Source organism: Lissotriton helveticus, chromosome 11 (genome assembly GCF_964261635.1).
Source record: "Lissotriton helveticus chromosome 11, aLisHel1.1, whole genome shotgun sequence".
NCBI classification, from domain to species: domain Eukaryota; kingdom Metazoa; phylum Chordata; class Amphibia; order Caudata; family Salamandridae; genus Lissotriton; species Lissotriton helveticus.
Window position 1 is genome coordinate 652,192,176 of NC_136072.1, and position 22,889 is coordinate 652,215,064.

General features: G+C 43.2%; 1 protein-coding gene across 1 annotated transcript in view; it reads right to left on the reverse strand.

The window, feature by feature from the left end:
• SPHKAP (SPHK1 interactor, AKAP domain containing) overlaps window positions 1–22,889 on the reverse strand; it is a 974,320-nt gene that overhangs the window by 57,267 nt on the left and 894,164 nt on the right. Inside the window, exons 9-10 of the mRNA XM_078665525.1 lie at window positions 17,696–17,748; window positions 14,990–15,174 (exon numbers count right to left, since the gene is read on the reverse strand). Of these exons, the coding sequence (XP_078521651.1) occupies window positions 14,990–15,174; window positions 17,696–17,748 (238 nt within the window). The remainder of the gene's footprint in view (window positions 1–14,989; window positions 15,175–17,695; window positions 17,749–22,889) is intronic.

Here is a 22,889-nt window from a genome sequence, read left to right on the forward strand (position 1 = left end):
AAGTCTATGTCGGAAGTTATTTCGAATTCAGGTTCTTTACCTACTCCACCTATAAAGAGCATGTCCAATTCCCAAGGGTTAGTTTTAGGTAATCAACCATTATTTCTCCTAGGGGGCGGGTAAAATCTAACCCCATCAGAAGTATGGAGATTAACACAGGTGGGGTCACAATAGGGGAAAACTCCATCCAAAGAGTTACAAGCATAGCTAATGTTCCATCTTCGGGCCCGTCTCTGTTAAACACTAAGAATTGTGCCCCCCAAGAGAGAAATTTAAGTTTCGTCGGCTGTAGGATCAGTCTCCCACCAGAAGCCACCCCTTTGGTTGCGGATCTTGTAGTGGTCCCACCGCTTAGTGATCCAGATGGTGAATCTACGCCGGCCCTGCTACGCAAGACAAACATTGGTGTTACAACTATTGTAGTGGCCAATCTGATTTGTCCACTCATATTATAATGGCTAGACGTGTGGCCTGGGTAAGTAATGGTCCCAAACATGTTCCAGGCGATTGCATTATAGTTAATTTTAATAAGCGGGACATGGTTGATAGGTTGTTATGGGACGCTTCCGGGCTACGGGGGGGGGTGATATCAGGGCACTACCTTTAGGTTTTTTTATCCCCCAACAAGTATATCGCAAACTCATGAAGAAGAAAGGGTGGCTGAACTAATCAATTTTCGTCTGCCCCCAAAATCCCCTCTCCGCAGTAATGGCTCTGTAAGACGATCTGACTCAAGTAGTGGGGGGGGGAGTAGTATCTCTAGATCAGGTCGCCCGGGCCTGTTGTGGGAGTCTTACCACTTTCAAATTGAATTTCACCACTAACACAGATGGATGGTAATGATTGGCTGGAGGGGAAGAATGAGTGTATACCTGTACCATTCCCTAATAGCCCTGGCATTGGTGATATAGGAGTAGAAACTCCCTTAATTGTAGTATTATCAGCTGGGATATTGCGGGCCTTAGATCAAAAAGAGATGACCCGATTTGGCTAGATTGTATTAGATCATATGATATAATAGTGCTTCAGGAAACCTGAGATACTGGGGACAACTTTTGGCTGGATGGATTTAGTTCTTATTTTCAAACAGCTCGACCAGCCTTGGCTGGCAGAGCAATAGGTGGTTTAGTGCTTCTCCTTTCCGTTAAATTAAAGGGTTCTCCAAAAGGGATAGAGGTAGACCATCCCAATCGCTTGGTAGTAGAAGTTAGTTCCCCTTATCATCCCAAGCTATTACTTGTAAACTTTTACAATTCTGGGGAATCCGATTTTAGGAACCAACATTTGTATTTCCTGAACTCGTTTTTAGAAGGTTATAAATCAAACCAATCCACTTCTTATTATATATTGCTTATGGGTGATTTTAATATACATTTGTGTGGTTTGAATTGTTTTATTGATGATGATCTAGGGCACAATCATTCAGTGACTCCTCATTTTAAACATTTACCTCAGGGCTAGGATCTTGAATCTCTTTTGGCTGAAGCCGATCTTTTGAAACCTGTTTTTTTCACTCAATCCGATCGGTGCCCCACGTTTAAATTGAAGAGTAGTGATACTATCATCGATTATATATTTTTGTCCCCCCTGTTATTAGATAAAGTAGCATTTTATAATGCTAAGCTGTCTCCTTTCAGTGACCATAACCCTGTTATATTAGTACTGGATAATGGTTGTGGCATCATGGATATGGGAGGAAAAAAACAGGGAGGAAATTTTATGGTAACGTGCGACCAAGGGAGGAGGCTTAAATGGCCTCAAGGGATGCCAGACTCCTTTTTTAAAGACTTGTGTTCGAAGGCGAAAGGAGACCTTGCAATATGCGGAGACACATCTAATCCCAAAGATGTGGTTCTTACTGCCTTTGGTGGTATATGTAGACAGAGTGAAGCAGATCTGTCCGTTGCCAGCAGACCCAGAGGAACCTGTGGGAAAAGGTGGTTTGATGAAAAGTGTTCTTGTGCTCATCGTTCCCTTGTTTTAGCTCTGAAAAGCACACCCTGTGATAGGATACATAGCGATACGGAAGCAGTATAAGATAGCTGTTTACACGCGGGAGTCAGAGATTAAGATAGAGGCATGGAATGCTATTTTATCCATTGAGGTTTTAAAGGACAGCTCCAGATTCTGGGGTATTGTTAATACCCCATTTTTCCAGACTGGAAAATGATACTCAATCAATCAATCAATCAATCATGCCATTTGTATAGCGCACTACTCACCCGGGAGGGTCTCAAGGCGCTTGGGGGGAGGGGTATGCTACTGCTCGAACAACCAGGTCTTGAGTTGTTACCTGAAGGCGAGATGGTCCTGGGTCAGCCGAAGGCGGATGGGGAGGGAGTTCCAAGTCTTGGCAGCCAGGTAAGAGAAGGATCTTCCTCCGGCGGTGGCTCTTCGGATGCGTGGTACGGCTGCGAGGGCGAGGCTGGTGGACCGTAGCTGGCGGGTGGGCATGTAGAAGGTCAGGCGGTCGTTGAGGTACTTGGGGCCCAGGTCGTGGAGAGACTTGTGTGCATGGGTGAGCAGCCGGAATGTGATCCTCTTGTCGACGGGGAGCCAGTGCAGGTTCCTCAGGTGGCTGGAGATGTGGCTGCGTCGGGGGACATCCAGGATGAGTCGGGCGGAGGCATTCTGGATGCGCTGGAGTCTTTTCTGTAGCTTGGCTGTGGTTCCGGCGTAGAGGGCGTTTCCGTAGTCCAGTCGGCTGGTGACGAGTGCCTGGGTGACAGTCTTCCTGGTCTCGGTCGGGATCCAGCGGAAGATCTTGCGAAGCATACGCAGGGTGTTGAAGCACGATGAGGAGACGGCGTTGACTTGTCTGGTCATCGAGAGGGAGGGGTCCAGGATGAAGCCCAGGTTGCGTGCGTGCTCGGTTGGCTTGGGTGCGGTGCCCAGGGCTGGGGGCCACCAGGAGTCGTCCCAGGCGGAGGGCGAATATCCCAGGATGAGGACTTCCGTCTTGTCCGAGTTCAGTTTCAGGCGGCTGTCCTTCATCCACTCGGCGACGTCTTTCATCCCTTCGTGTAGGCAGGTTCTGGCGGTGTCGGGGTCTCTGGTGAGGGAGAGGATCAGCTGGGTGTCGTCGGCGTAAGAGATGATGTTGAGGTTGTGCTGGCGTGCGATGGCTGCGAGAGGTTTCATGTAGATGTTGAAGAGGGTGGGGCTGAGTGAAGATTCTTGCGGGACGCCGCAGATGACTTCGGTGGCCTCGGAGCGAAATGGGGGGAGGCGGACTCTTTGTGTTCTTCCGGCGAGGAACGAGATGATCCACTCCAGTGCCTTCTCTTGGATACCGATGTTGCTGAGGCGCTGGACTAGGGTGCGGTGGGAGACCGTGTCGAACGCAGCGGAGAGGTCCAGGAGGATGAGGGCCACTGTTTCCCCCTTGTCGAGCAGGGTTCGGATGTCGTCGTTGGCTGCGATGAGGGCGGTCTCGGTGCTGTGGTTGGCTCTGAAGCCAGACTGCGAGGGGTCAAGGGATCCGTTCTTCTCGAGGAAGGCGGTCAGCTGTCTGTTGACGATCTTCTCGATGACTTTAGCTGGAAAAGGGAGGAGCGAGATGGGGCGGAAGTTTTTGAGATCGGTGGGGTCCGCTGTAGGTTTCTTCAGGAGGGCGCTGATCTCGGCGTGCTTCCAGCTCTCCGGCAAGGTGGCGGTGTTGAAGGAGGCGTTGATGATGTTCCGGAGTTGGGGTGCGATGGTGGAGTCGGCCTTGTTGAAGACGTGGTGTGGGCAGGGGTCAGTCGGTGATCCGGAGTGGATGCCGTTCATCGTGCGGGCTGTGTCTTTGGTGGTCACCGTGGTCCAGGTGCGAAGGGTGGCGGTGGGGGGCATTGGTTCGACGGTTGGGTGCGTGGGTGGGGCGCCGAAGCTGTTGTGGATGTCGGCGATCTTGCGGTGGAAGAACGAGGCGAGGGGGTTGCAGAGGTCTTGTGACGGAGTGATGTCGTTGGTGCCGGTGCTGGGGTTTGAGAACTCCTTGACGATAGTGAAGAGCTCTTTGCTGTCGTGGGCGTTGTTGTCCAGTCGTTCCTTCAGGGATTTCTTCTTGGTGGTGCGGATGAGCTGGTGGTGCTTGCGGGTAGCGTGTTTGAGGGCGGTCATGTTGTCGGTGGTCCAGTCGAGGAGCCAGGCTTTCTCGAGGGTGCGGCAGGTCTTCTTGGAGTCCTTGAGGTCGTCGGTGAACCAGGATGCCTTCTTGCTTCTGGGTCTGCTGGGAGGGTTCTTTAGTGGCGCGAGGTCGTCGGCGCAGGCAGTCAGCCACTGTGTGAAGTTGCGGGCTGCTTCTTTGGGGTCCGTTGTGTTGGCGGGTGGGCTCTGGCTGAGGGAGGTGGTGAGCTGGTCTGCGGTGATCTTGCTCCAATTCCTGTGAGGTACCTGTTGCGGGTGGTGGTGGGTCGTGGATCTTTTGAAGCTGAAGTGGACGCAGCTGTGGTCGGTCCAGTGGAGTCCGGTGGCGTGGCTGAAGGTGATGTACTTGCTGGAAGAGAAGACGGGACCAAGCGTGTGGCCGGCGTAGTGGGTGGGGGTGTTGACCAGTTGCTTGAGTCCGAGGTTGGCGAGGTTTTCCAGCAGGGCGGTGGTGTTGCGGTCCTTGTTGTTCTCCAGGTGGAAGTTGAGGTCCCCGAGGAGGATGTAGTCAGTGGAGGGGAGGGCGTGCGGGCTGACGAAGTCTGTGATGTCTTCGCTGAATTGTATGAGTGGTCCCGGGGGTCTGTAGACAAGGGTGCCTCTGAGGGTCGTCTTAGGGTCGGTGTGAATCTGGAAGTGGAGATGTTCGGCTGCGGCGAAGGAGTCGTTGGCGTCGGTCGTGATGCGGATGGTGTTCCTGTGGACGATGGCGATGCCACCTCCGGTCTGGTTGATGCGGGCCCTCCTGATGATCTTGTACCCGTCCGGGATGGCGATGGCGATGTCGGGTGCAGAGGAGGCGTTCATCCAGGTTTCCGTGAGGAAGGCGACGTCCGGTGATGTTGCGTCGAGGAGGTTCCAGAGTTCCACGGCGTGTCTGTGGACGGAGCGGGTGTTGATCAGGATGCACTTGAGGTGGTTGCTGCTGGTGTTTGTCTTGGCGGGTGTGGGGCAGGTTCGCCGGATAGCAACATCACAGAAGCACAGTGGCTGGCCCATTTTGAAGGAATTTATGGCTCTGATGAGACATCGTACTCTTCCCCCAGGCTATTACCTCGGTTGGAAGCAGCGCCATTTGTCTTCAATGAGGCGGACATCGAGAGAGCTATACAGGAGACCTCTAGTAACAAAGGCCCGGGTCCCGATGGTATCCCAGCAGACCTATATAAATGTCACCATAAAATTTGGGCTAAAATACTGGCAAATGTTTTTAATGCCTCTGGGTCTCAAGGGTTTCCTGTACCCTGGTGCCACTCAACTAATATTCCAGTTTTAAAAAAAGGTCAGACCCACGATGCTATAGACCCATATCACTGATTGATTCAGCCGTAAAAATATTGGGCAAGGTGGTCTTAGCTAAAGTTACTGATTGGGCTACTGACAACAAGGTTGTATCCAATTTACAGTATGGATTTAGGAAAAGTAGAAGCACCATGGACCAATGCCTTAATTTATATTTATTAATTAATAAATATACTATAGCTAATGAAGGTTCCCTACAGATGGCGTTTATGGATTTATCCTCAGCTTTCAACCTGGTAAACAGGTCGAAGCCGTGGAGTATCCTGCTTGAAATAGGGATTGAGCCGTGTTTATTTTATTTTTTGGCGGACCTTCACCTGGACCTTCTAGCATCAGTTAGAACTTCGTAGGATGGCAGTCATACTAGGTCTTTTACGTCAGAGAGGGGCGTCCGTCAAGGGTGCATACTGGTGCCCTCTGCTTTTCACACTCTACATCAATGCCCTGGATAAATCTCTAGTAGAGGTGAGTCCGGATATCCCACATGTAGGAGAATGCCTAGTTCCAGTTCTCCTATACACGGATGATGCCGTACTTTTAGCATGGACCGCGGTAGGTCTTCAGAGGCTATTGGATGCCTTCGGTGCCTACATGCAGTCCTTGGACCTGATTGTGAATACTGGGAAGTCTCTTATTATGACAACTGGCAAAAGTTATAGAAAAATTAAATTATTTTACTGTTGTGGGGTGGAAGTGACCAGGGTGTCCTCTTTTACATACTTAGGGGTACTATTTGAGGATAGAGGTTCATGGGCCCCCCAAGACAAAACCAAAACAAATGCAGTTACTAGATCCACATCAGCTTTACTAGGGTTTGCCCAACGACTGGGGGCTAGGCCGGTAGAGGCCATTCTTAAGATATATAGCTCAAAATTCCTTGCTATTGCGGCCTATGGTTCATCTATATGGGGGTTTAAACAGCAGGTGGGGTTGCAGAGAGTCAAAAATAAATTCTTGCGTAGTTTCCTTTCTGTACCCCAATCAACCCCAACCTTTGCCATACACCAGGAATTAGGGGAGGGCTATTTTACGGACATCATGAGCATAACCCAGAACTGACCTTGAATCATCAAATCCTACAGGATTGTGTCAATCTGGACAAAGCTAGTAAAATTTAGTGGTTGTCTTACCTTAAGCACATGCTATTTAAAATGGGGCGCCCGGAACTGTTTGAAACCCCAGATAGGATCAGTAAGGAAGACGTGAAGTGGGTCAAAATGAATTTTAAGAATTTATTGATGTTGGAACGGGAGGAAAAGGAGCTACAGAAACCTTTAGTTAGGACTCATTTTTTTACTAAAACCACCTTGTTAATTGAACCCTACTTGAAATGGTGACTAAGCCTTTCGATCGCTGGCCCTTGACCAGGTGCCGTTTTAATCTGATCCAGTACACACTGGGTGATCTTCTGGGGTGGTGTAAACCTGAGGACGAAGTCCCCTGCCAAAGTGACAACTATTCTGCACAAGACACTCTGCACTTTATGATGTTTTTTTGATTTTTATATTGAAATCCATAGGAAGTTTTTAAATGCTATATTGTCTGGTAATGGCTTTTTTCAAGTCAGACCTGCGTAACTCCATCTTCAAATGTTAATTAACCCTGGGGATATTTTAACATTTCTTGCTTTCTAGTTGCCGCTGTACGAATCAAGCAAAAAAGATGTTGTAGATCAATTAATGTATACATTTTCTGTCTAATATTGTATGAATGTTTCAATTCTAAACTACTAGGTACTGATATAGATATAGGATAACTTTTTATGTACATAGCGCATATGTTTTAATTGGGGTTCTGTTCTCTTTTTTTTATAACTTTTTTTATTGAAGACATGAGCTCACAATGGCAGCAAGATTGAAAGCACTTATATAAAGCTATAGAAATAAATACATATTGAGAGAAGCAAGGGCAAAATTATTTTTCAGTATTGTTTTTCAATGAAAAATTAGAAATCTATAACAAACAAACATGGCTTGAAAATATCCTGGCCTAATTTTGATAAATATCCCTATACAAATTCACCCCAAATTTTCTCTAATTTATATAATGCTTTTACACCCCGAATTTTAGCTAAAGTATGTTCCATTTTATATGTATCCTTGACTATAGCCCACCATTCCGCCGTTGATGGTGGATCTGTAGCAATCCATGCATGAGCAATAGTTAGCCTAGCACAAGCCACTATAACACTAGCAAGTTCTATAAAGTTATGATCACACACTTGTGGCCCAAGAAGAATGTCTATAGCTGTAATGATACAGATCTTTTAAGTCTCTGAGACATAATCCTTTCAATTCCAGTCCAAAAAGATATTATGGTCATGTATAGAACATATGCTCTAAATCTGCTGCGTGGAGATCACATTTCGGGCATCTAGTCCTATCGCTATCTAAGTTATTTAAATTTGTTCCAGCCCATTTTGAAATACGTGCAGGGGTATAATAAAGAAAGCATATAGTGCTATATGATTGTAACCTTAAACTAGTGGAGTGAACTGTTTTCCTAATAGTATCCAATGCAAGACGTATTGAATTAGCAGATATAGTAGATCCCAACTTCTGTCTCCAACGTGTAGCTAATTTCCCACAGTCACCTTCCTTTTGGGAATTACATTTTTTATATACAGAGCTTATCAATGATTTATCTTTAATTAAATAGAAACATTCCCAAATACTTGAATCAGTCAGTTCAGTAAGTTTGAGATTACGCTGAAGGTAATCTCTAATCTGATAGTATTTAAAACGCATACTCTCAGTGGCATTATACAAAAGTTGGAGTTTGATAAACGTTAATAAGCCCGTGTTATTACATAGATCCCCTAGATCTTTAATCCCACAATATGCCCATTGTCTCCCTGCCCTATCATGGAAAATTCCAGGGAGAATTGGGTTATCCCATAATGGTAGTTTAGGGTGATATATCGGCATATGAAATTTACTAGCTATAGCCTTCCAGATACATGGTATATCTCGTGCGATCTCAAATTTGACCCGCTTAAAATAATTTGGGTCATTAATACGGTATACGAACATTTTAGACTCTGTTCCCAACATAAATGTATAATAAAAAAGAGGTTCTTTATCAGGGTGTATCAGACTACAGATACGCCCTAAAAATGCAGACCAAAAGTATAATTATTTTGTACCCCCAAATAAAGCTACTTAATATGCCATTCAAGCGTTTAAGATTATTAAGGTTATTAATACGAAATGGAATGGAATGGACCAGAATAGATAAATAAACTTGGGAAGAATTTTCATTTTAATTAAATTAATTTTGCCAATTAGACTAAGTGGAACCTTGTGACACTTTTTTAAAGTAATAGTTGTTTTCTTTAGCAGTATTTCATAATTCAGCGTAGTTGATTCTTTTGAGCAGGCAGAGATTTTAACTCCCAAGTAGATAGCATTTTTGCATACCCCCTGGATAAAGCCCTTTGGTTTGTAGTTCATTATTATTTGAGTTTTATTAGTGTTCAGCCTGTAGCCTGAAACTATACCAAACTTCCGTACTGATCACTATCATAGCCTCTTCTATATTTGTAGAGTAGATTGCAATATCATCTGCATATACCGTCATCTTCAAAGCACCTAAGCCAGATGAAAAAGGATTTATATTTCTGTTGTTTTGAAGTGCCACTAAAAAAGGCTCAATAGCCAGGGCAAATAATAAAGGTGATAGTGGACACCCTTGACGGGTGCCACGCAGAACAGAGAATATATCAGATTGTGCCCCTGCATAGCATACTTTGGCTCGAGAGTTATCATAAAGAGCCTTAATTCATTGCAGGAATAAGCCCTTAATCGCAATACTGTTCAAAACCACCCATAAATAGTCCCACCCCACACGGTCAAATGCTTTCTCAGCATCTAGTAGTATCATATCGAGTGGGGTGGACCCTAACCCAGGCAACATCAAAAGCAGCAAAAGCCGTATTTATATGGATTGTAGTATCTCTACCAGGTACAAAACCGTGCTGTTGTGAGGATACCAAGGTAGAAATTATTGGGGCTAAACGATTTGCCAATATTTTAGCAAATATCTTTGCGTCAGTGTTTATTAATGAAATTGGTCGATACGACCCACACTCATCCGCCGTTTTGCCCTTCTTTAGAAAAAATATAATTTGCGTAATGGTCCAGGACTCTGGGGCAGTACCTCCTTGTCCAGTAAATCCGATCACCTGGCTAAGTATAGGGGCTACTTCCTCAATGCAATGTTTATATAATTCTACTGGTATCGAGTCTTCACCTGATGCTTTACCGGAAGGTAGAGAAGAAACTGCCAATCTAATTTCTGATAGATTAATCTCTTTATTTAACAAATCCAGTTGGTCCTCGCTAATACGGTTCACAACATTATTTTCTAAGTATAAGTTGATATCACCAAATTCTGGGTGTATAAATTTCTATAGTATTTAGCAAATTGTTCCAGAATTAGAGGAGGGGTATTAAATATCGTATTATCATGGCCTTTAATAGTTCTTACCAGTGTTTTTGCCCTATTCTCTGCTACCTTATAGGCTAGGACTTTCCCTATGGTTTCCCCAGCCTCAAACTGAGAGAAGCGATATTTATGCAACTTAATCAGGCTTTTTTCCCTCAGTGTTTTTTTTAAAGCTATCTTAAGGTCTATTAGAGCGTGACCTAGCTCTTCCGCTGAGCTGGAGCCATGTAAACATGCAGTTGCCAATTGTTCCTCTACATATAATATTTTGGCTATGGTACTAGCTGTATTCTTTTTATTCTCAGAGTTTTCTCTAAAAAAATACTGCTGTGTAAAGCCCCTAATACTAGCTTTGCAAGAATCCCAAACCACGTTATGTATGGCTGAGCCGATATTAAATTCTAAAAAGTCTTTAATATGAGTCTTGAGTTTATTCATAAAGTCTGTGTTAAGGAAAAGATACCTTGGAAATGAAAAAGAGCGGTGATTAAGTATTTTTGGTATTGTTTTGAACGAGAGGATAATAGGGTTGTGGTCTTAAGTGACCCGCGGGCAGATCTCCATGTTGCTTGTTTCCAAAATAATATCTGATGCCCAGGTCATATCTATGAGGGAGCATAGTTTATGCGCAGCTGAATAATAGGTATAGCCAGAAACATCAGGATGTACTACCCTCCAAGCATCCTCCTAAATGCCCCCCGTCTAGTGGTATCTATGTCATAGTTCATGATACAATTAAAATCACCAAGTACCAAGCGCTCTCCTTCCCACTCCAGAAGTTCCATATTAATTTTATCCATAGTAGTAGGGTCATCAATATTTAAGCCATAAACCACACAAAACGTGTATTTCTTATTTGCTATAATAAATTGAGCAATGGCCCATTTACCACTTTTGTCTGTGAGAGTTTTAATTACCTCTGCTTTAAAAAAAATATTTTGTAATATAACCACCCCCCGAATAGAAGTATTTAAATCTGAGCTTACGATGACATTATATCCTAATTCTTTAAGAAATTTCCGGTCCTTATAACAAATGTGTGTCTCAGTCAATAAAGCAACATGCGGATTATACATCCTCAATTCTTAATACACTAAACGCCATTTATTCCTGCTATTTAATCCTGCCACATTCCATGCTAGACACCTTACTCTATCCATAACTGTTGCTTTCCTTTTTTCCTTGCCACTTAGACAAAAAAAAGAAGAAAATGAAATCATAAAGAAACGAGCCCTTGCAGATTATTGTCCTTCTAAAAACTTGCCTCATGTCAGTTTTACTGTTTTTACCCCTCCCAAAGCCCCAAAACCCCTGACCCCACCACCCAGATCGAACCTTACAATCCCCACCCACACCACCCACCCACCCACTTCTACCTAGAGGAGGATTCCTCTTTTTGATCAGCTGCTGTTGGTTTGGGCAGCCAAAAAAGTCGCAGCAGTAACCCTCCCCCTAACCCCCCAGATACCAGCAGCACAAAAAAAAAATCATAATAAAAAACACAAAAAGAATAAGTCAAGGAGAAAAGTCATTGTTTCCTTAGTTCTCTATGTAAAGTTTCTTTATTTAACCTAATAAAAGAGACCAGAGCCCCAAAAAAACACAGAGTCAAAATACACCCTCCCTTTCCCCTTTACATCAAGAATTCCAATAGCATTGCCTACTTTAGTTTTAAGGTCATTTTACATAATTATTCACTATACTACTGTTCTATAGGTTTTCCGTAGATTCATTCCGCCATTATTTCAGCATTTTCTCCACTTCTTGGTCATCAAAAAAAAAGGAATGTGTGACCATTCTTAAATACTTTGAGGCGAGCCGGCTCTTGTAAAAACGCTTGGCCTCCCAGGGCCTTAATTGGATCAATACATTGTTTCAACTTCCATCGCTACCCCATGTGATCTTGCTTAGATCTGACCTTACGAAGAAAGTTATAGACTCCATGGTGATTGGTTTATTTGGTCGAGCCTTTAATGAAACCGCCTGTCTTAGTAGAAATTACCCAGATATATCAGAAATGGTCTAGGATACTTATTATCCTTATTCCGCTGGGTTAAAGGTAGTCTATGCACCCTTTTTAGCTGTGAATCCCAGTCCCAGTCTGATAAATCTGGGAATGCCTTCTGAAAAAGCTGAACCATGAACGCCCGCGGGTCACCTCCTTCGGCCCCTTCTGGTATACCAAACACCCGAAGGTTCTGTCTTCTTTGTCGATTCTCCATGTCCTCGACTTTAGTTTGCAGCTTTATGATCTGTGTTTCATGATTACTAACACATATCTCTATGCGTGTAGATAACTCCTCTGTATCCACTACCCTTTGTAGTAATTCTGTCATCTCTGACGTAAGGCCACCAAGTTTATTTTCTAGAGTGGTTAAGGATCGTTGCATTTTATCATTGTCCTCACGCATCTGTGTATAATGTTGCTGAGACTCCTGTCTCTGTCTATTCAAATGTTGAACAATCAGATTAAGTGACACGTCCTCTTTATTAGCACTGTTTTCCGCCCTACTCACAATCCGCAGTGGTGCGATTGCTTGATTCATGTACAAATCCAGTTTTTCAGCCTCGATACTATAAGTTGGTTCAGTTATTGCTTGGGTGCCGGGTATACCCAAAGGCATGTTTTGACCAGATGTGGTTAATGTATGGTTATCGGATACACTAGCATTTTTTATCTGATTTTCAATAGTAGCTTCCTCACCTGGACTGTTTCCGGATAGTCTTACTACCATTGACTTAACACCACCCTTGGCTTGTACCCATTTTCTTAAGGGGCTGTTATCAACAATTGATTTGGCTTTTATCACAGTTTGACCGAGCATGGGTTTCTTAGTTTTGTTTATTGATCTTCCTCTAGTGTTCTTTAAAGCAAGGCCCTTATTTGTGCTATGGATTTTCATAGATACATCCTCCTCTATTTCTTCGAATTCATCATCATTGAGTTTGAGATCAATTTGAGAGTCATCAGCGGTCATAGTGCCATCTATAACTTTAGTTGTAACATCCCCTATTTCTTCCCGAGTTGAGCTTTGTTTGAGATTGTCGAGAAGGGGTTGCTCATCTTTAATACAGGCGGATAACAGTACAGAATCCGAATCCTCAAATATAAAGTATTGTTTGCAGCACGCAAACAGCTATAAATTGAAGACACAGCACAAAAAAACTCCCATACCAATTGAGAAAAAAATGAGAAAATGTTAATAAATAAAATGACATGCAAACAAATTGAATCCAATCAGAAGAACTGGAGCTATGGACTTTTAAAGCACCAACCATAGGTATCTGATTACGTAAGACCAGGGCAAACTCATAAATTAAGGTCAACCACAATGGCACTCGGGTAAGAAGTAGGAGGGGGATTAGGCTCAGTCTCATCATACCTTTGAACTTTCTTCAGAGAAGACATTTTGTAGAAAGGTTCCTCAGAAAGTAAAGCTCTAGGGGGTAAGGCAGCCAGCGGTGTCTGAGAATGAGTTGTAGTCCTTGAGGAGCCTCTTGAGTGAGTTGCAGGGAAGATTTCTACCTTTGGACTTTGTCACTTTTGTAGAGGTCAAAAAATCTCCAGCAGGGTTAAGTTGTAGGCTGTAGTTGACGAGGGTTCCATGAGGCAGGATACCTTTGCCAAGAGGTTCCACTGAACAGGATTTGCTTTTACGAAGAACATAATTGGAGCTAGGCAGACCAGCAGTGCATCTTTGGCAGATACAACAACAGGTAGATCACAATCTTCTGTCTGTTCTCATGTCACATTTGGGTGAAAATTCCCAACTTTTTGGCTTTGGGTGGAGCAGCACCTTTACCACCATACCGAAGGGTCCAGGACTTGGGGGGCACAACTTAGGGTTTAGGAGGCCAGGTGCAGTGCTTACGGTCTCTGGAGCTTGTTATGTCCCTCTAGCTCACACAGAAGGCCAGCTGACTAGCCCTTGGAGTCGCTCTGGTATTCCTGGGTTCAAGTAGCAAGGCAGGCCTCACGCAGTAGGGCAGTCCTCTGTGGTAGGCAAGGCAATCCTTCTTAAGTCTTCTACAGGTCCAGGAGTGTATTGAAGAGTTGCTCTTAGGGTCCAATATTCATACAAGGTGCCCACCTTTGAAGTGGTGCAATCTCCAAGGCTACCCCTACATCTGAAGGTGGAAAATTCTTCCCTTCACCTGCCAAGGCTTTAAGACTGTTGTCAGTTTCTTTTGTGTGTGCTGGAGGCAAGCCCTTTGAATTGTAAGTGGGGCAGAGAACATCTCAGCCACCAACCATCCTGGCAGGTTGACTGATCCAGCCAACATCTTGACCCTCTTTGTCTCGCTGGCTTGGAGGAATACACAATGCCTAACAGCTAAGCTATTTACAGTCATTTGACCCAGGACACTAGAAGCAGGCATGAAATGGTTTAGGCAAAAAACTTCCAAGTTTCTAAAAGTAGAGTTTTCAGAACTGTGACTTAAAATCTAACTATACCATAAAAGATGATTATAAATTACAATTTATTTGAGACCAAACATGGCATTTCTACTTGCTCTCAATCACAAAATAAATGTCGCAGTTTTCCACCACCAGGACCTGTGGAATTTTAAAAGATGTGTCTTACTTTTTAAATACAATGCACCCTGCCATATGGGCTTTTTATGGTCTACACGAGGGTTGATTTGTGTGTATTACAAAGGAAGGTTTAGTACTGGCAAACATTCTCTTTTGTGAGGTTGAATCAGCAGTTTTTACACTTGCACTACAGACTGCTATGGCAGGCCTGAGCCATGGTTTAAGGTGCTACTTAAGTGAGTGGCACAATGAATGCTGCAGGTCCACTAGTAGCATATAATTTATGTGGTACTACGTAGTACCACATACTAGGGACTTATAAGTATTACAAATATGCCATTCAGGTGATAGCCAACTGTACCATATTTAAGGGAGAGAGCACAAGCATGTTATCGCTGGTTAGCAGTGGTAAATTGCACAGACTCATAAAGCCAAAAAAATAAATTAAAAAAACAGGAGGGGTCAATTCAAAAGTTTTGGGAACGATCACACCAAGGATGACAGGTATAACAATGGGACAGAGCAAAAGAAAAAGATACAGTCCTTTGACTGAAATTGAGATATAATTTCTACCTTTTCAAAGTGCTTTTCCTGAGATTTCTCAAAGTAAATAGTGGGAATTCCAAGTTCTGAAGCAGCTATCCACTGTAATGCTGTTCTTAACTCCTCATTAGCATAGTCTGGCTCAACGTCATGATTGATGAGAAGAAGGTCCTTTTGACAGCTTGCTGTACCCACAGACAGGCCAGAGGTGCACTCTGAAAGGCAAGCAAGCAGGTAAATTCAGAGGACAATGTGAGTTCAATTTACAAATCAGGAGGATCAAGAGCAAAGTTGTTGCTGTATATAATTATGTTTGTTGACTTACAGAGTGAAAACTTTAGGTAAAACAATGGACCACTGCACCATTTGTGCAAGATACAATAGGGACCAGATGGGGTAGGCAGGAAGAGTAGGGACGGCATGCCCTTTCGTATTACCTTACTTGCAAAGTGCCAATATCATGCAAATGTAAGTCTTTATCTTAAAACATCTGCCACTCTATTTGATTCTTGTGCAATACAACAATCAACAATTAAGAATTGTATAGTTTTTTCAATAATTGCAGACTAAAGTTGAACACAGTTCTTCATGGTGGAAACAGTTTATTTTGTGTATTTAAGGTCACTAATAATGTCCTTCTTCTTTTGGGAGTGTCTGGCGATGAAAACAAAATAAAAAAACTTCTTAACTGCCCTCTATTAACTCTGGGTTTTTGTTTTCATAAATTCTAAAAACATTTCCCTTTTCCCCATTCCCTGGGCAAGAAAGTCATGATTTTTAACAGTTTCCCACAAACATATACATTTTCTCAGTAAATTACTGTTGAATTATTTTTTCGTCAATCAATTCATCAGGCGTTATTTAGAGGCAGACAGAGTACTCTGTCACAAATGTGGTGGATTGGTGGGTATCTTGCCCACCATATTACTAGTCTCATGATCTATAACGCACTTGTAATATGGCAAAGGACATCCATCCTCTAGAATTTAAAGGAGCTCTCTAGTAAAAATGTCCATTTTAGCCATTCTGTCAGGAGTGGTTTTGCCTATTCAATGACTTTCTGTAATCCAGCCACATCTTGAATAAACTAACGGAATTGTCATAAAAATATGATTTAACAAACTGAGGGATTTACTCAACAGCCCTCGTTAGGGTTGAGTTCCAGTTAAATACATCGGAAAATGTAAATCTTTGAACCCTACGTCTCATTCTCAGCAATACTTTGGACATTACCGCAGCAGGTACTCCGAGTGGGAGATCCTACTCCTCACAGAGCCATTGCTAGTTCATTGCACTATTTACAACACAACATCTAGGGTTCCATAATTAAACTGTTAATTGATAGAGGGAACCTTGCTTTTGGAGGTAATTCCAAGGCTCCTGAGATTTGCTTTCTCCATTATCGTCTTTATGTCGTTGCCATTGACTCAATTCTGAGAAGGAAATGTGCTGATAATTCTTGGCCCCTGTCGAGGTGTCGAGCAGTCTAATCTTGAGGCAAATAGTTGTTATTGAAGAATAGGTCTTCTCTATTAAAATCTTCTGCTCCTTTGTTGGTAAAAGTTGAGAGGTGCTGGTTACCAAATTGGCGTCTGCATAGGAACGTAGCTGTAGTACTCTTGGCCCAGATGTACTAACATTTGGCTCCACGCAATTCACTGCAGCAAGACAACATGCTGCACTGCATTAGCTGAAGAGAGCATGACTGCACCTTATTTACTAAGATGTGGTGCATTCCTCCACGCTCTGCACTGGCACACTGAGCGTTGCCTGGCATTAACACAGGTACCCTTGCGCCAAGGTGCAAGGGTGCAAAGGGATACCTTCCTGTACAAAACCAATACTCAGAGGCATTTTCCTCTTTCTATAGAAAGAGAAAATAACAGAGATATAAGCATATTTCTCCATATTACCCCTCTGTTGGGATGGCATACCATTTTGACACATTTCCAGGTTTAATGTTCTTACTAAATAAGGAATGTGTCAAAATTCATTGGTGGATGCATGGGAACACCCACACTCCACCCATGGAACACCTTCCCAGTGCAGAGTGACACAGATTTACTCTAGATTTACTAAGCTATGCATGGCCACACAAGGTGCCTTTGGGTGGCTTAGTAAATCTGACTTAAGGGCTTGTGTTGCCTTGTATTGTCTTGTGTGACCCAAGGGCAATGCAGGCCCCTAGTAAATCAGGGCCATGGTGTTTAGAAAGGTGTCTACGTTTTTCCACAATCCTGCCTGTTTTCATTTCAATACAAAATGGGTTTTATTTTGAACACTAACTTGGGTCTTTTTCTCTTTTTAACTATTTTCCTTCAGATACAGTTTCCCACATAGAATCAAGATGCCTTTTTTGGTATACCTGCACCATACAAATGTATTCACGCACATATTAGCCGTGTTAGTAGGATGAAGGGATGAATCAAACAAGGGTATGGTAAGTCTCTTGACCAGACGCTGCACACTGATGTCCTCTGCATATAGCATGCCCAATTAGGTATTTTGTTTAATGGAGCATATTATTTTCATATAGAGCCTGCAAATCAAATTTTGCACACTTTTTTCTCAATCTTATCCAGCACGATTTCCACTAGAACAATTTCAGAAAAATTAAAATTCAACATCAGTTTTCCATGGTGTAATCGTTAAAGCAGCTGTAATTCTGTTTACAATTCCATCTTTCGGGCACACTCACAAAACTCTGCCTTCAAAATTGGGACTTTCCACACTTACCATCTGGGTTTACTAGCTGAGTCTTGATGCACGTCTTTTCTTCTGATAAAGCACTTAAAAAAAAAGATACACCGGCAAAGCACAATTAGTATATGGAAGTGCACGTTACAAGACAATGCGAAAAAAAATCATTGATGGATTGTGTCATTTCGTGCAACACATTACATCTATCTCCATCAGTTCAACGTTCATAAGAACTTCAGAAAAAAGAACAAGGATGAGACATTAGTGGTGATACTAAAGAGCAAGCACAGGCAAGGTCCACAGGTGACAGTGATTGTTATTTGGAGGGTGAATTTGTGTGTAAGAATGGACGGATGGATGGTGGGAAGGAGGAAAGTGTTTGTCAGGGTAGATAGATGGTTTTTGGGTGGCAAGAGTACTTTTAGGGTTTAGGGTGGGTATGGATGTTGGGGTGGCAAGGGGATTTTTAAGGTTTAGGGTAAGTTTGGGTTTTTGGGTGACAAGGGTATTCTTAGGGTTTAGGATGGGTTTGGAGTTTTGGGTGGTAAGGGAATTTCTTACTGATTAGGGTAGGTTTGGGCTTTTGGGTGGTAAAGGATTATTTGGGGTGGGTTTGCTGTTTTGGGTATTAAGGGAATGTTTAGGATTTAGGGTTTTGAATGGCAAAGGAAGTTTTAGGGTTTTGTGTGGGTTTGGGTGTTTGGGGTTTGGGTTTTGGGTGGCAAGGGAATTTTTAGGGTTTTTGGTGGTATGCACATTTTTAGGGATTAAGGTGGGTTTGGGTTTTTGGGTGGTAACAGATGTTTTAGGGTTTAGGGTGGGTTTGGGTTTTTGGGTGGTAAGGGACTTTTTAGGGTTTAGTTTGAGATTGGGATTTTGAGTGGTAAGGGAATCTTTAGGGTGTTTTCTGTGTCTCTTTATTTGCTCTTGTCCTTGCTTCCCGTCTCCCATGTTTATCCCCACCTTTCCCTGAGACTTCAGGTTTTCTGCTGCACCCCTTTGTACCTTATGTTACGAAAAACTTTTTTATTTGTGTGCAAAAAAGCTCCATGATAATAAAAATATTGAAAAATTAGTCCTGGCAAAATATTGCATTGTAGTTACATGCTTTTTTTTATCTTACTTGAAGTACACGTTTCTTGTTTTACTGGTGTTGCTTTTAAAATAGAAAGAAACATTGGGGCCTATTTAAAAGGGGTTATCTCCAATAAAAACATCATTTTTTTTGACGTTCTGGTGGCGCTAGCCACTTCACCTTATTTACAAGGCAGCGTTAAACCACTTAACATGACTGAATGCCACCTTGTAAATAATGCCCTTATTCATGCAACACTTAGTGTGAACGGGCTGGCAATGGGTTTTGTAGTGGGCGTTTTACTGCAACACCCATTGCTCTTTGATGCTGCCCCCTATTTACAAGGCTGGCATAAATATGGGGCAGTGTCAAAAATAATACCAGGGAAAACCTGGTTAAACTGCTGCTATGAGGAGAAATTATAAATTTCTCCTAGTTTTTGCTGTTTCTATGTGTGCTGCATTCTTCACATACACAATCATTAAATAATGAAGATTTGTAACTTCTATATGTGCTGCCTTCTGCAGCTTTCATAGAAGTTACAAAACGCCATTAGTGACTTTTTATGTGCAGGAAGGGTCACCTTCCTGCACATAAACAATCATTCCCTGCCCCGCTGGCACTCCTTTACTAAAGAAAGTCAGCTCCCGACTTTAAAGAAGAGCTAAAATTGCTTTCCAAACGTTGTAAGAAATTGGAAAGGGACTGGAGGCATCACTACCTTCCCAATGATTAATCACTTTATAGGCAGGCCCTGGACATTTACCTTCGTTTAATTAATAAGGCTCAGCCTGACTTCTTTTCAGGTCAGATTGACAAGCCCCAAAACAAGTCCAGAGAAATTTTTTAAATTATAAAAAAGTTCATGCGCCCAGAAGCTTTGCTTCAGCCTTTACCTCCTTCTTTCAAGTTATGTACACAATTGTCTGATTTCTTCGATACAAAAAATCAGGCCATTGTAGATGCATTACATATTATGAACTAGGCTTGGCCGAAGACTAGTAACACCATGACACTGCAGAGAGAAGTGATGCCCCCCGTAGACAAATGTTATAGGAATTTGCTCAATTTCACATTAGGAATCTACTCAGGACTTGAGGGCCTGTAAATCTGGGTCTCCTGCCAATCCTTGTCCCCCACATATTCGTGCCACCAATTTTATGGCTATCAACCTGGTTCTTAACCAACTGTTAAATCAATCTATTAGTTTGGCTACAGTGCCTAGTGGCTGGAAGAAGGTGAAGTTGATTCCTTTATTAAAGAAACCCACAGCAGATACGGTCAATTTGGCGAATTTTCATCCTATATCCCTGCTGCCATCTTTTAAAAAAATTCTGAAGAAATTCTTAAATAAACATCTTTCTGCTTTTCTTGAATAGAATGCTCTTCTCCATCTCACGCAATCGGGCTTCTGCCCAGCCGTTAGTATGGAGACCACACTGCTTGAAGTCTTGGATACAATAAGGCTAGCGGTGGATCAGGGGAAACAAGTAGCTCTGGTCCTCCTTGATCTATCCGCTGCCTTTGATACGACCCCGCATGAGATACTTTTGCAGCACCTATAGAGGATTGGTGTCTGTGGTTTGGCTTTGTCCTGGCTTCTCTCCTTTCTAAGTAATAGGTCTCAGTCAGTCTGGATGCCCCTTTTTCCTACAATCCCAAACAACTGCATTATGGGGTTCCCCAGGGGTCTGCTTTAGGTCCCATATTATGTAATGTGCACATGACTCCTTTGGCTACCCTAACTGAATCTTTTTGAGAACAGACTATATGTCATGCAGACGGTGTATCTTATGCAGACGATATGCAGATGCTGTTCACTTTGGATATAAATTCTCTAAATGCACTGCGTAAGTTCCAGGCCTGCCTGTCTTCTGTATTTTGGTGGATGCACTGCTGTGGCCTCCAGTGTACTACCAATAAGACAGAAATCCTTCTCTTTGGGGGCCCCCGCTTAGTTGGATAGCAACGTTCGGCCTAAGAAGGTTCCCATGTCCCTCTCCCACAGCAGTAGGGTGCAACCTTGGGGTTACATTTGTCACCATGGCTTCCTTTGACCCTTACATAGTTGTGGTGGTAGGCACTTGTTTTGGCCTGATGAAAATGCTGAAAAAATGTCACTACCCATTTCCCTTGCCACAGCAGAAAACAGTGATCAGGCCTCGATTACAGCAAGGCTGGATTATGCTAATTCTCTATACTGGGTCCTTCCTGCTTATCTCCTGAAGAGATTACAGCTGGTGCAGAAGGCTGCAGCCAGGCTCCTATTATGCCTTCGCAGGAGAGCCCATATCCAACCAGGCTTAAAAGAACTTCACTGGTTGCCTATAAAAGAACGGGTTTGATTTAAATGTCTAGTCCTGGCACACAGTGCATTCTAACTTAATGGCCCTCAGTATTTGTCCAATAGAGTCATTCCCTACCAACCAGCATGTGCTCTGCAATTATCCAACACCTTGCTGGTTGCTACTCCTCATTTTAGATGAAAAATGAGAGGCAGTAGTTCCTTTTCTCATCTAGCCACCAGGCAGTGGAAAGCCCTTCCAGTTCAGCTTCATGCTTCTAGAGGCAGTGTGACTTTCAAGAGACTCCTTACGACCTGGCTCTTTAATTTGGCTTTCTAGTCTCACTTTTATTTAGGGATCAGATTTGATTTGTAGTGCCGGGATACTCTTTGGAAAAGCTGAAGTACTTTATAAAGCTTAAAGATAGAAAGCTAAATATTTGTATGTACCAAACAAATTCTTTTCGAACTTTGAATGCTATTCTGTTTTGCTGTTCTTTCTTTAAGTATAACACAATATCATCAGTATAACATTTGATCTTACATACACCATACAACATTTTGAATCTGCATCATTTAAAAAAAAAAGTTTCATGTATAACAAAACATTGTTACAGTGAATCAAAAGCAATAGGAGCATATGCAAGACTAACGTTCAAGCATTCTGGGGAAGAGGGGGAAAACAATAAATCAAAAAAGGAAACCAATCTATGATAGCCTAAACATTGGAGTTTGTCCCTGTGAAAAAATAGTGTTAAACGTGTGTATTTGAAGAATACCTTCAGGGCTCTGTCACAGCATAACTTCAGGGTGCAGGTGCCCCCGCGGTGTCACGCGTGGGGAGACATGTGCAGGTCACTGCAAGGGGGTCCATGCAGGGGCATTCTATGTATGTGAAGGATGGGGCAGGTGTCCTGCAGCATAGTTCAAAGTGCAGTGTAAGTCATGGGACATCTACTAGCATGTAGGGTGAGGGTGTCCTTGGTGGGAGAGGTAGCAGGCGGCTGACCACTCACTAAGCTGATGGACCCATGTGTCATTGAGAACCTCACTGTCACTATGTAGACAATCTGAGATAATAATGTGGTGCTCAATTCCAGGGTACATTGATCATTTCAAGGTGAGAGCATGTTGTTTTATTCTTCAATCTTAGTGAGATAAGTATCCCAACTTTTGCCACCTGTCTCGGAATTCCCATCCATCCTAAAGAACCTAAGGGTGACCACCTCTGCTTGTGCCCAGGTAAGCAATGTGAACAACCAGCGTCAGGGGTTGAGTGCCGCAAGCTCCTTCCATGACATTGTTAAGTGTCGCTTGAATGAAATAAAGGCAAGGTGAATAAACCTATGTAGGTGCTTGTCCCCTTTAGCTTTGGGGCGTATCCCTAGTAAACAGGCGTGGGTTTGAGAGAATGGCTTGCTAGTTCGTTGACCATAGTGGTGATATCCTACCATGCCACCTGAAGTATTGGACAGTCCCACAACATCTGACAGAACCCTGCATTTGCTAGATTACACCTGGGACACTTGGGAGTCAGTGTCAGAAACATATGCCTAATGAGCTGCGATGAAGGATAAGCTTGATGAATATAATTGAACTGCGTGAAGCGGAACCTCGGGTTAAGAGACACCTCCTTCACTTGCTGTAGCACCCTGGACCAGACTTGTCCAAGAGCGGCTGCTGGATGACTTCATCCCATTTGTCTTTTTCCCCTGTATCATACCCCTTAGTTGCTGTGTTATGGGAAGAGTAGATGATAGTAATGGGGTGGCACGCGGAGCCCTGTGATAATCTCACAAGTCATGTGGAGGGCTAAATAGGTTCTGCATCTCACGTGTCCCAATTGGCTTGTAGAATAAAGTGTATAGTGT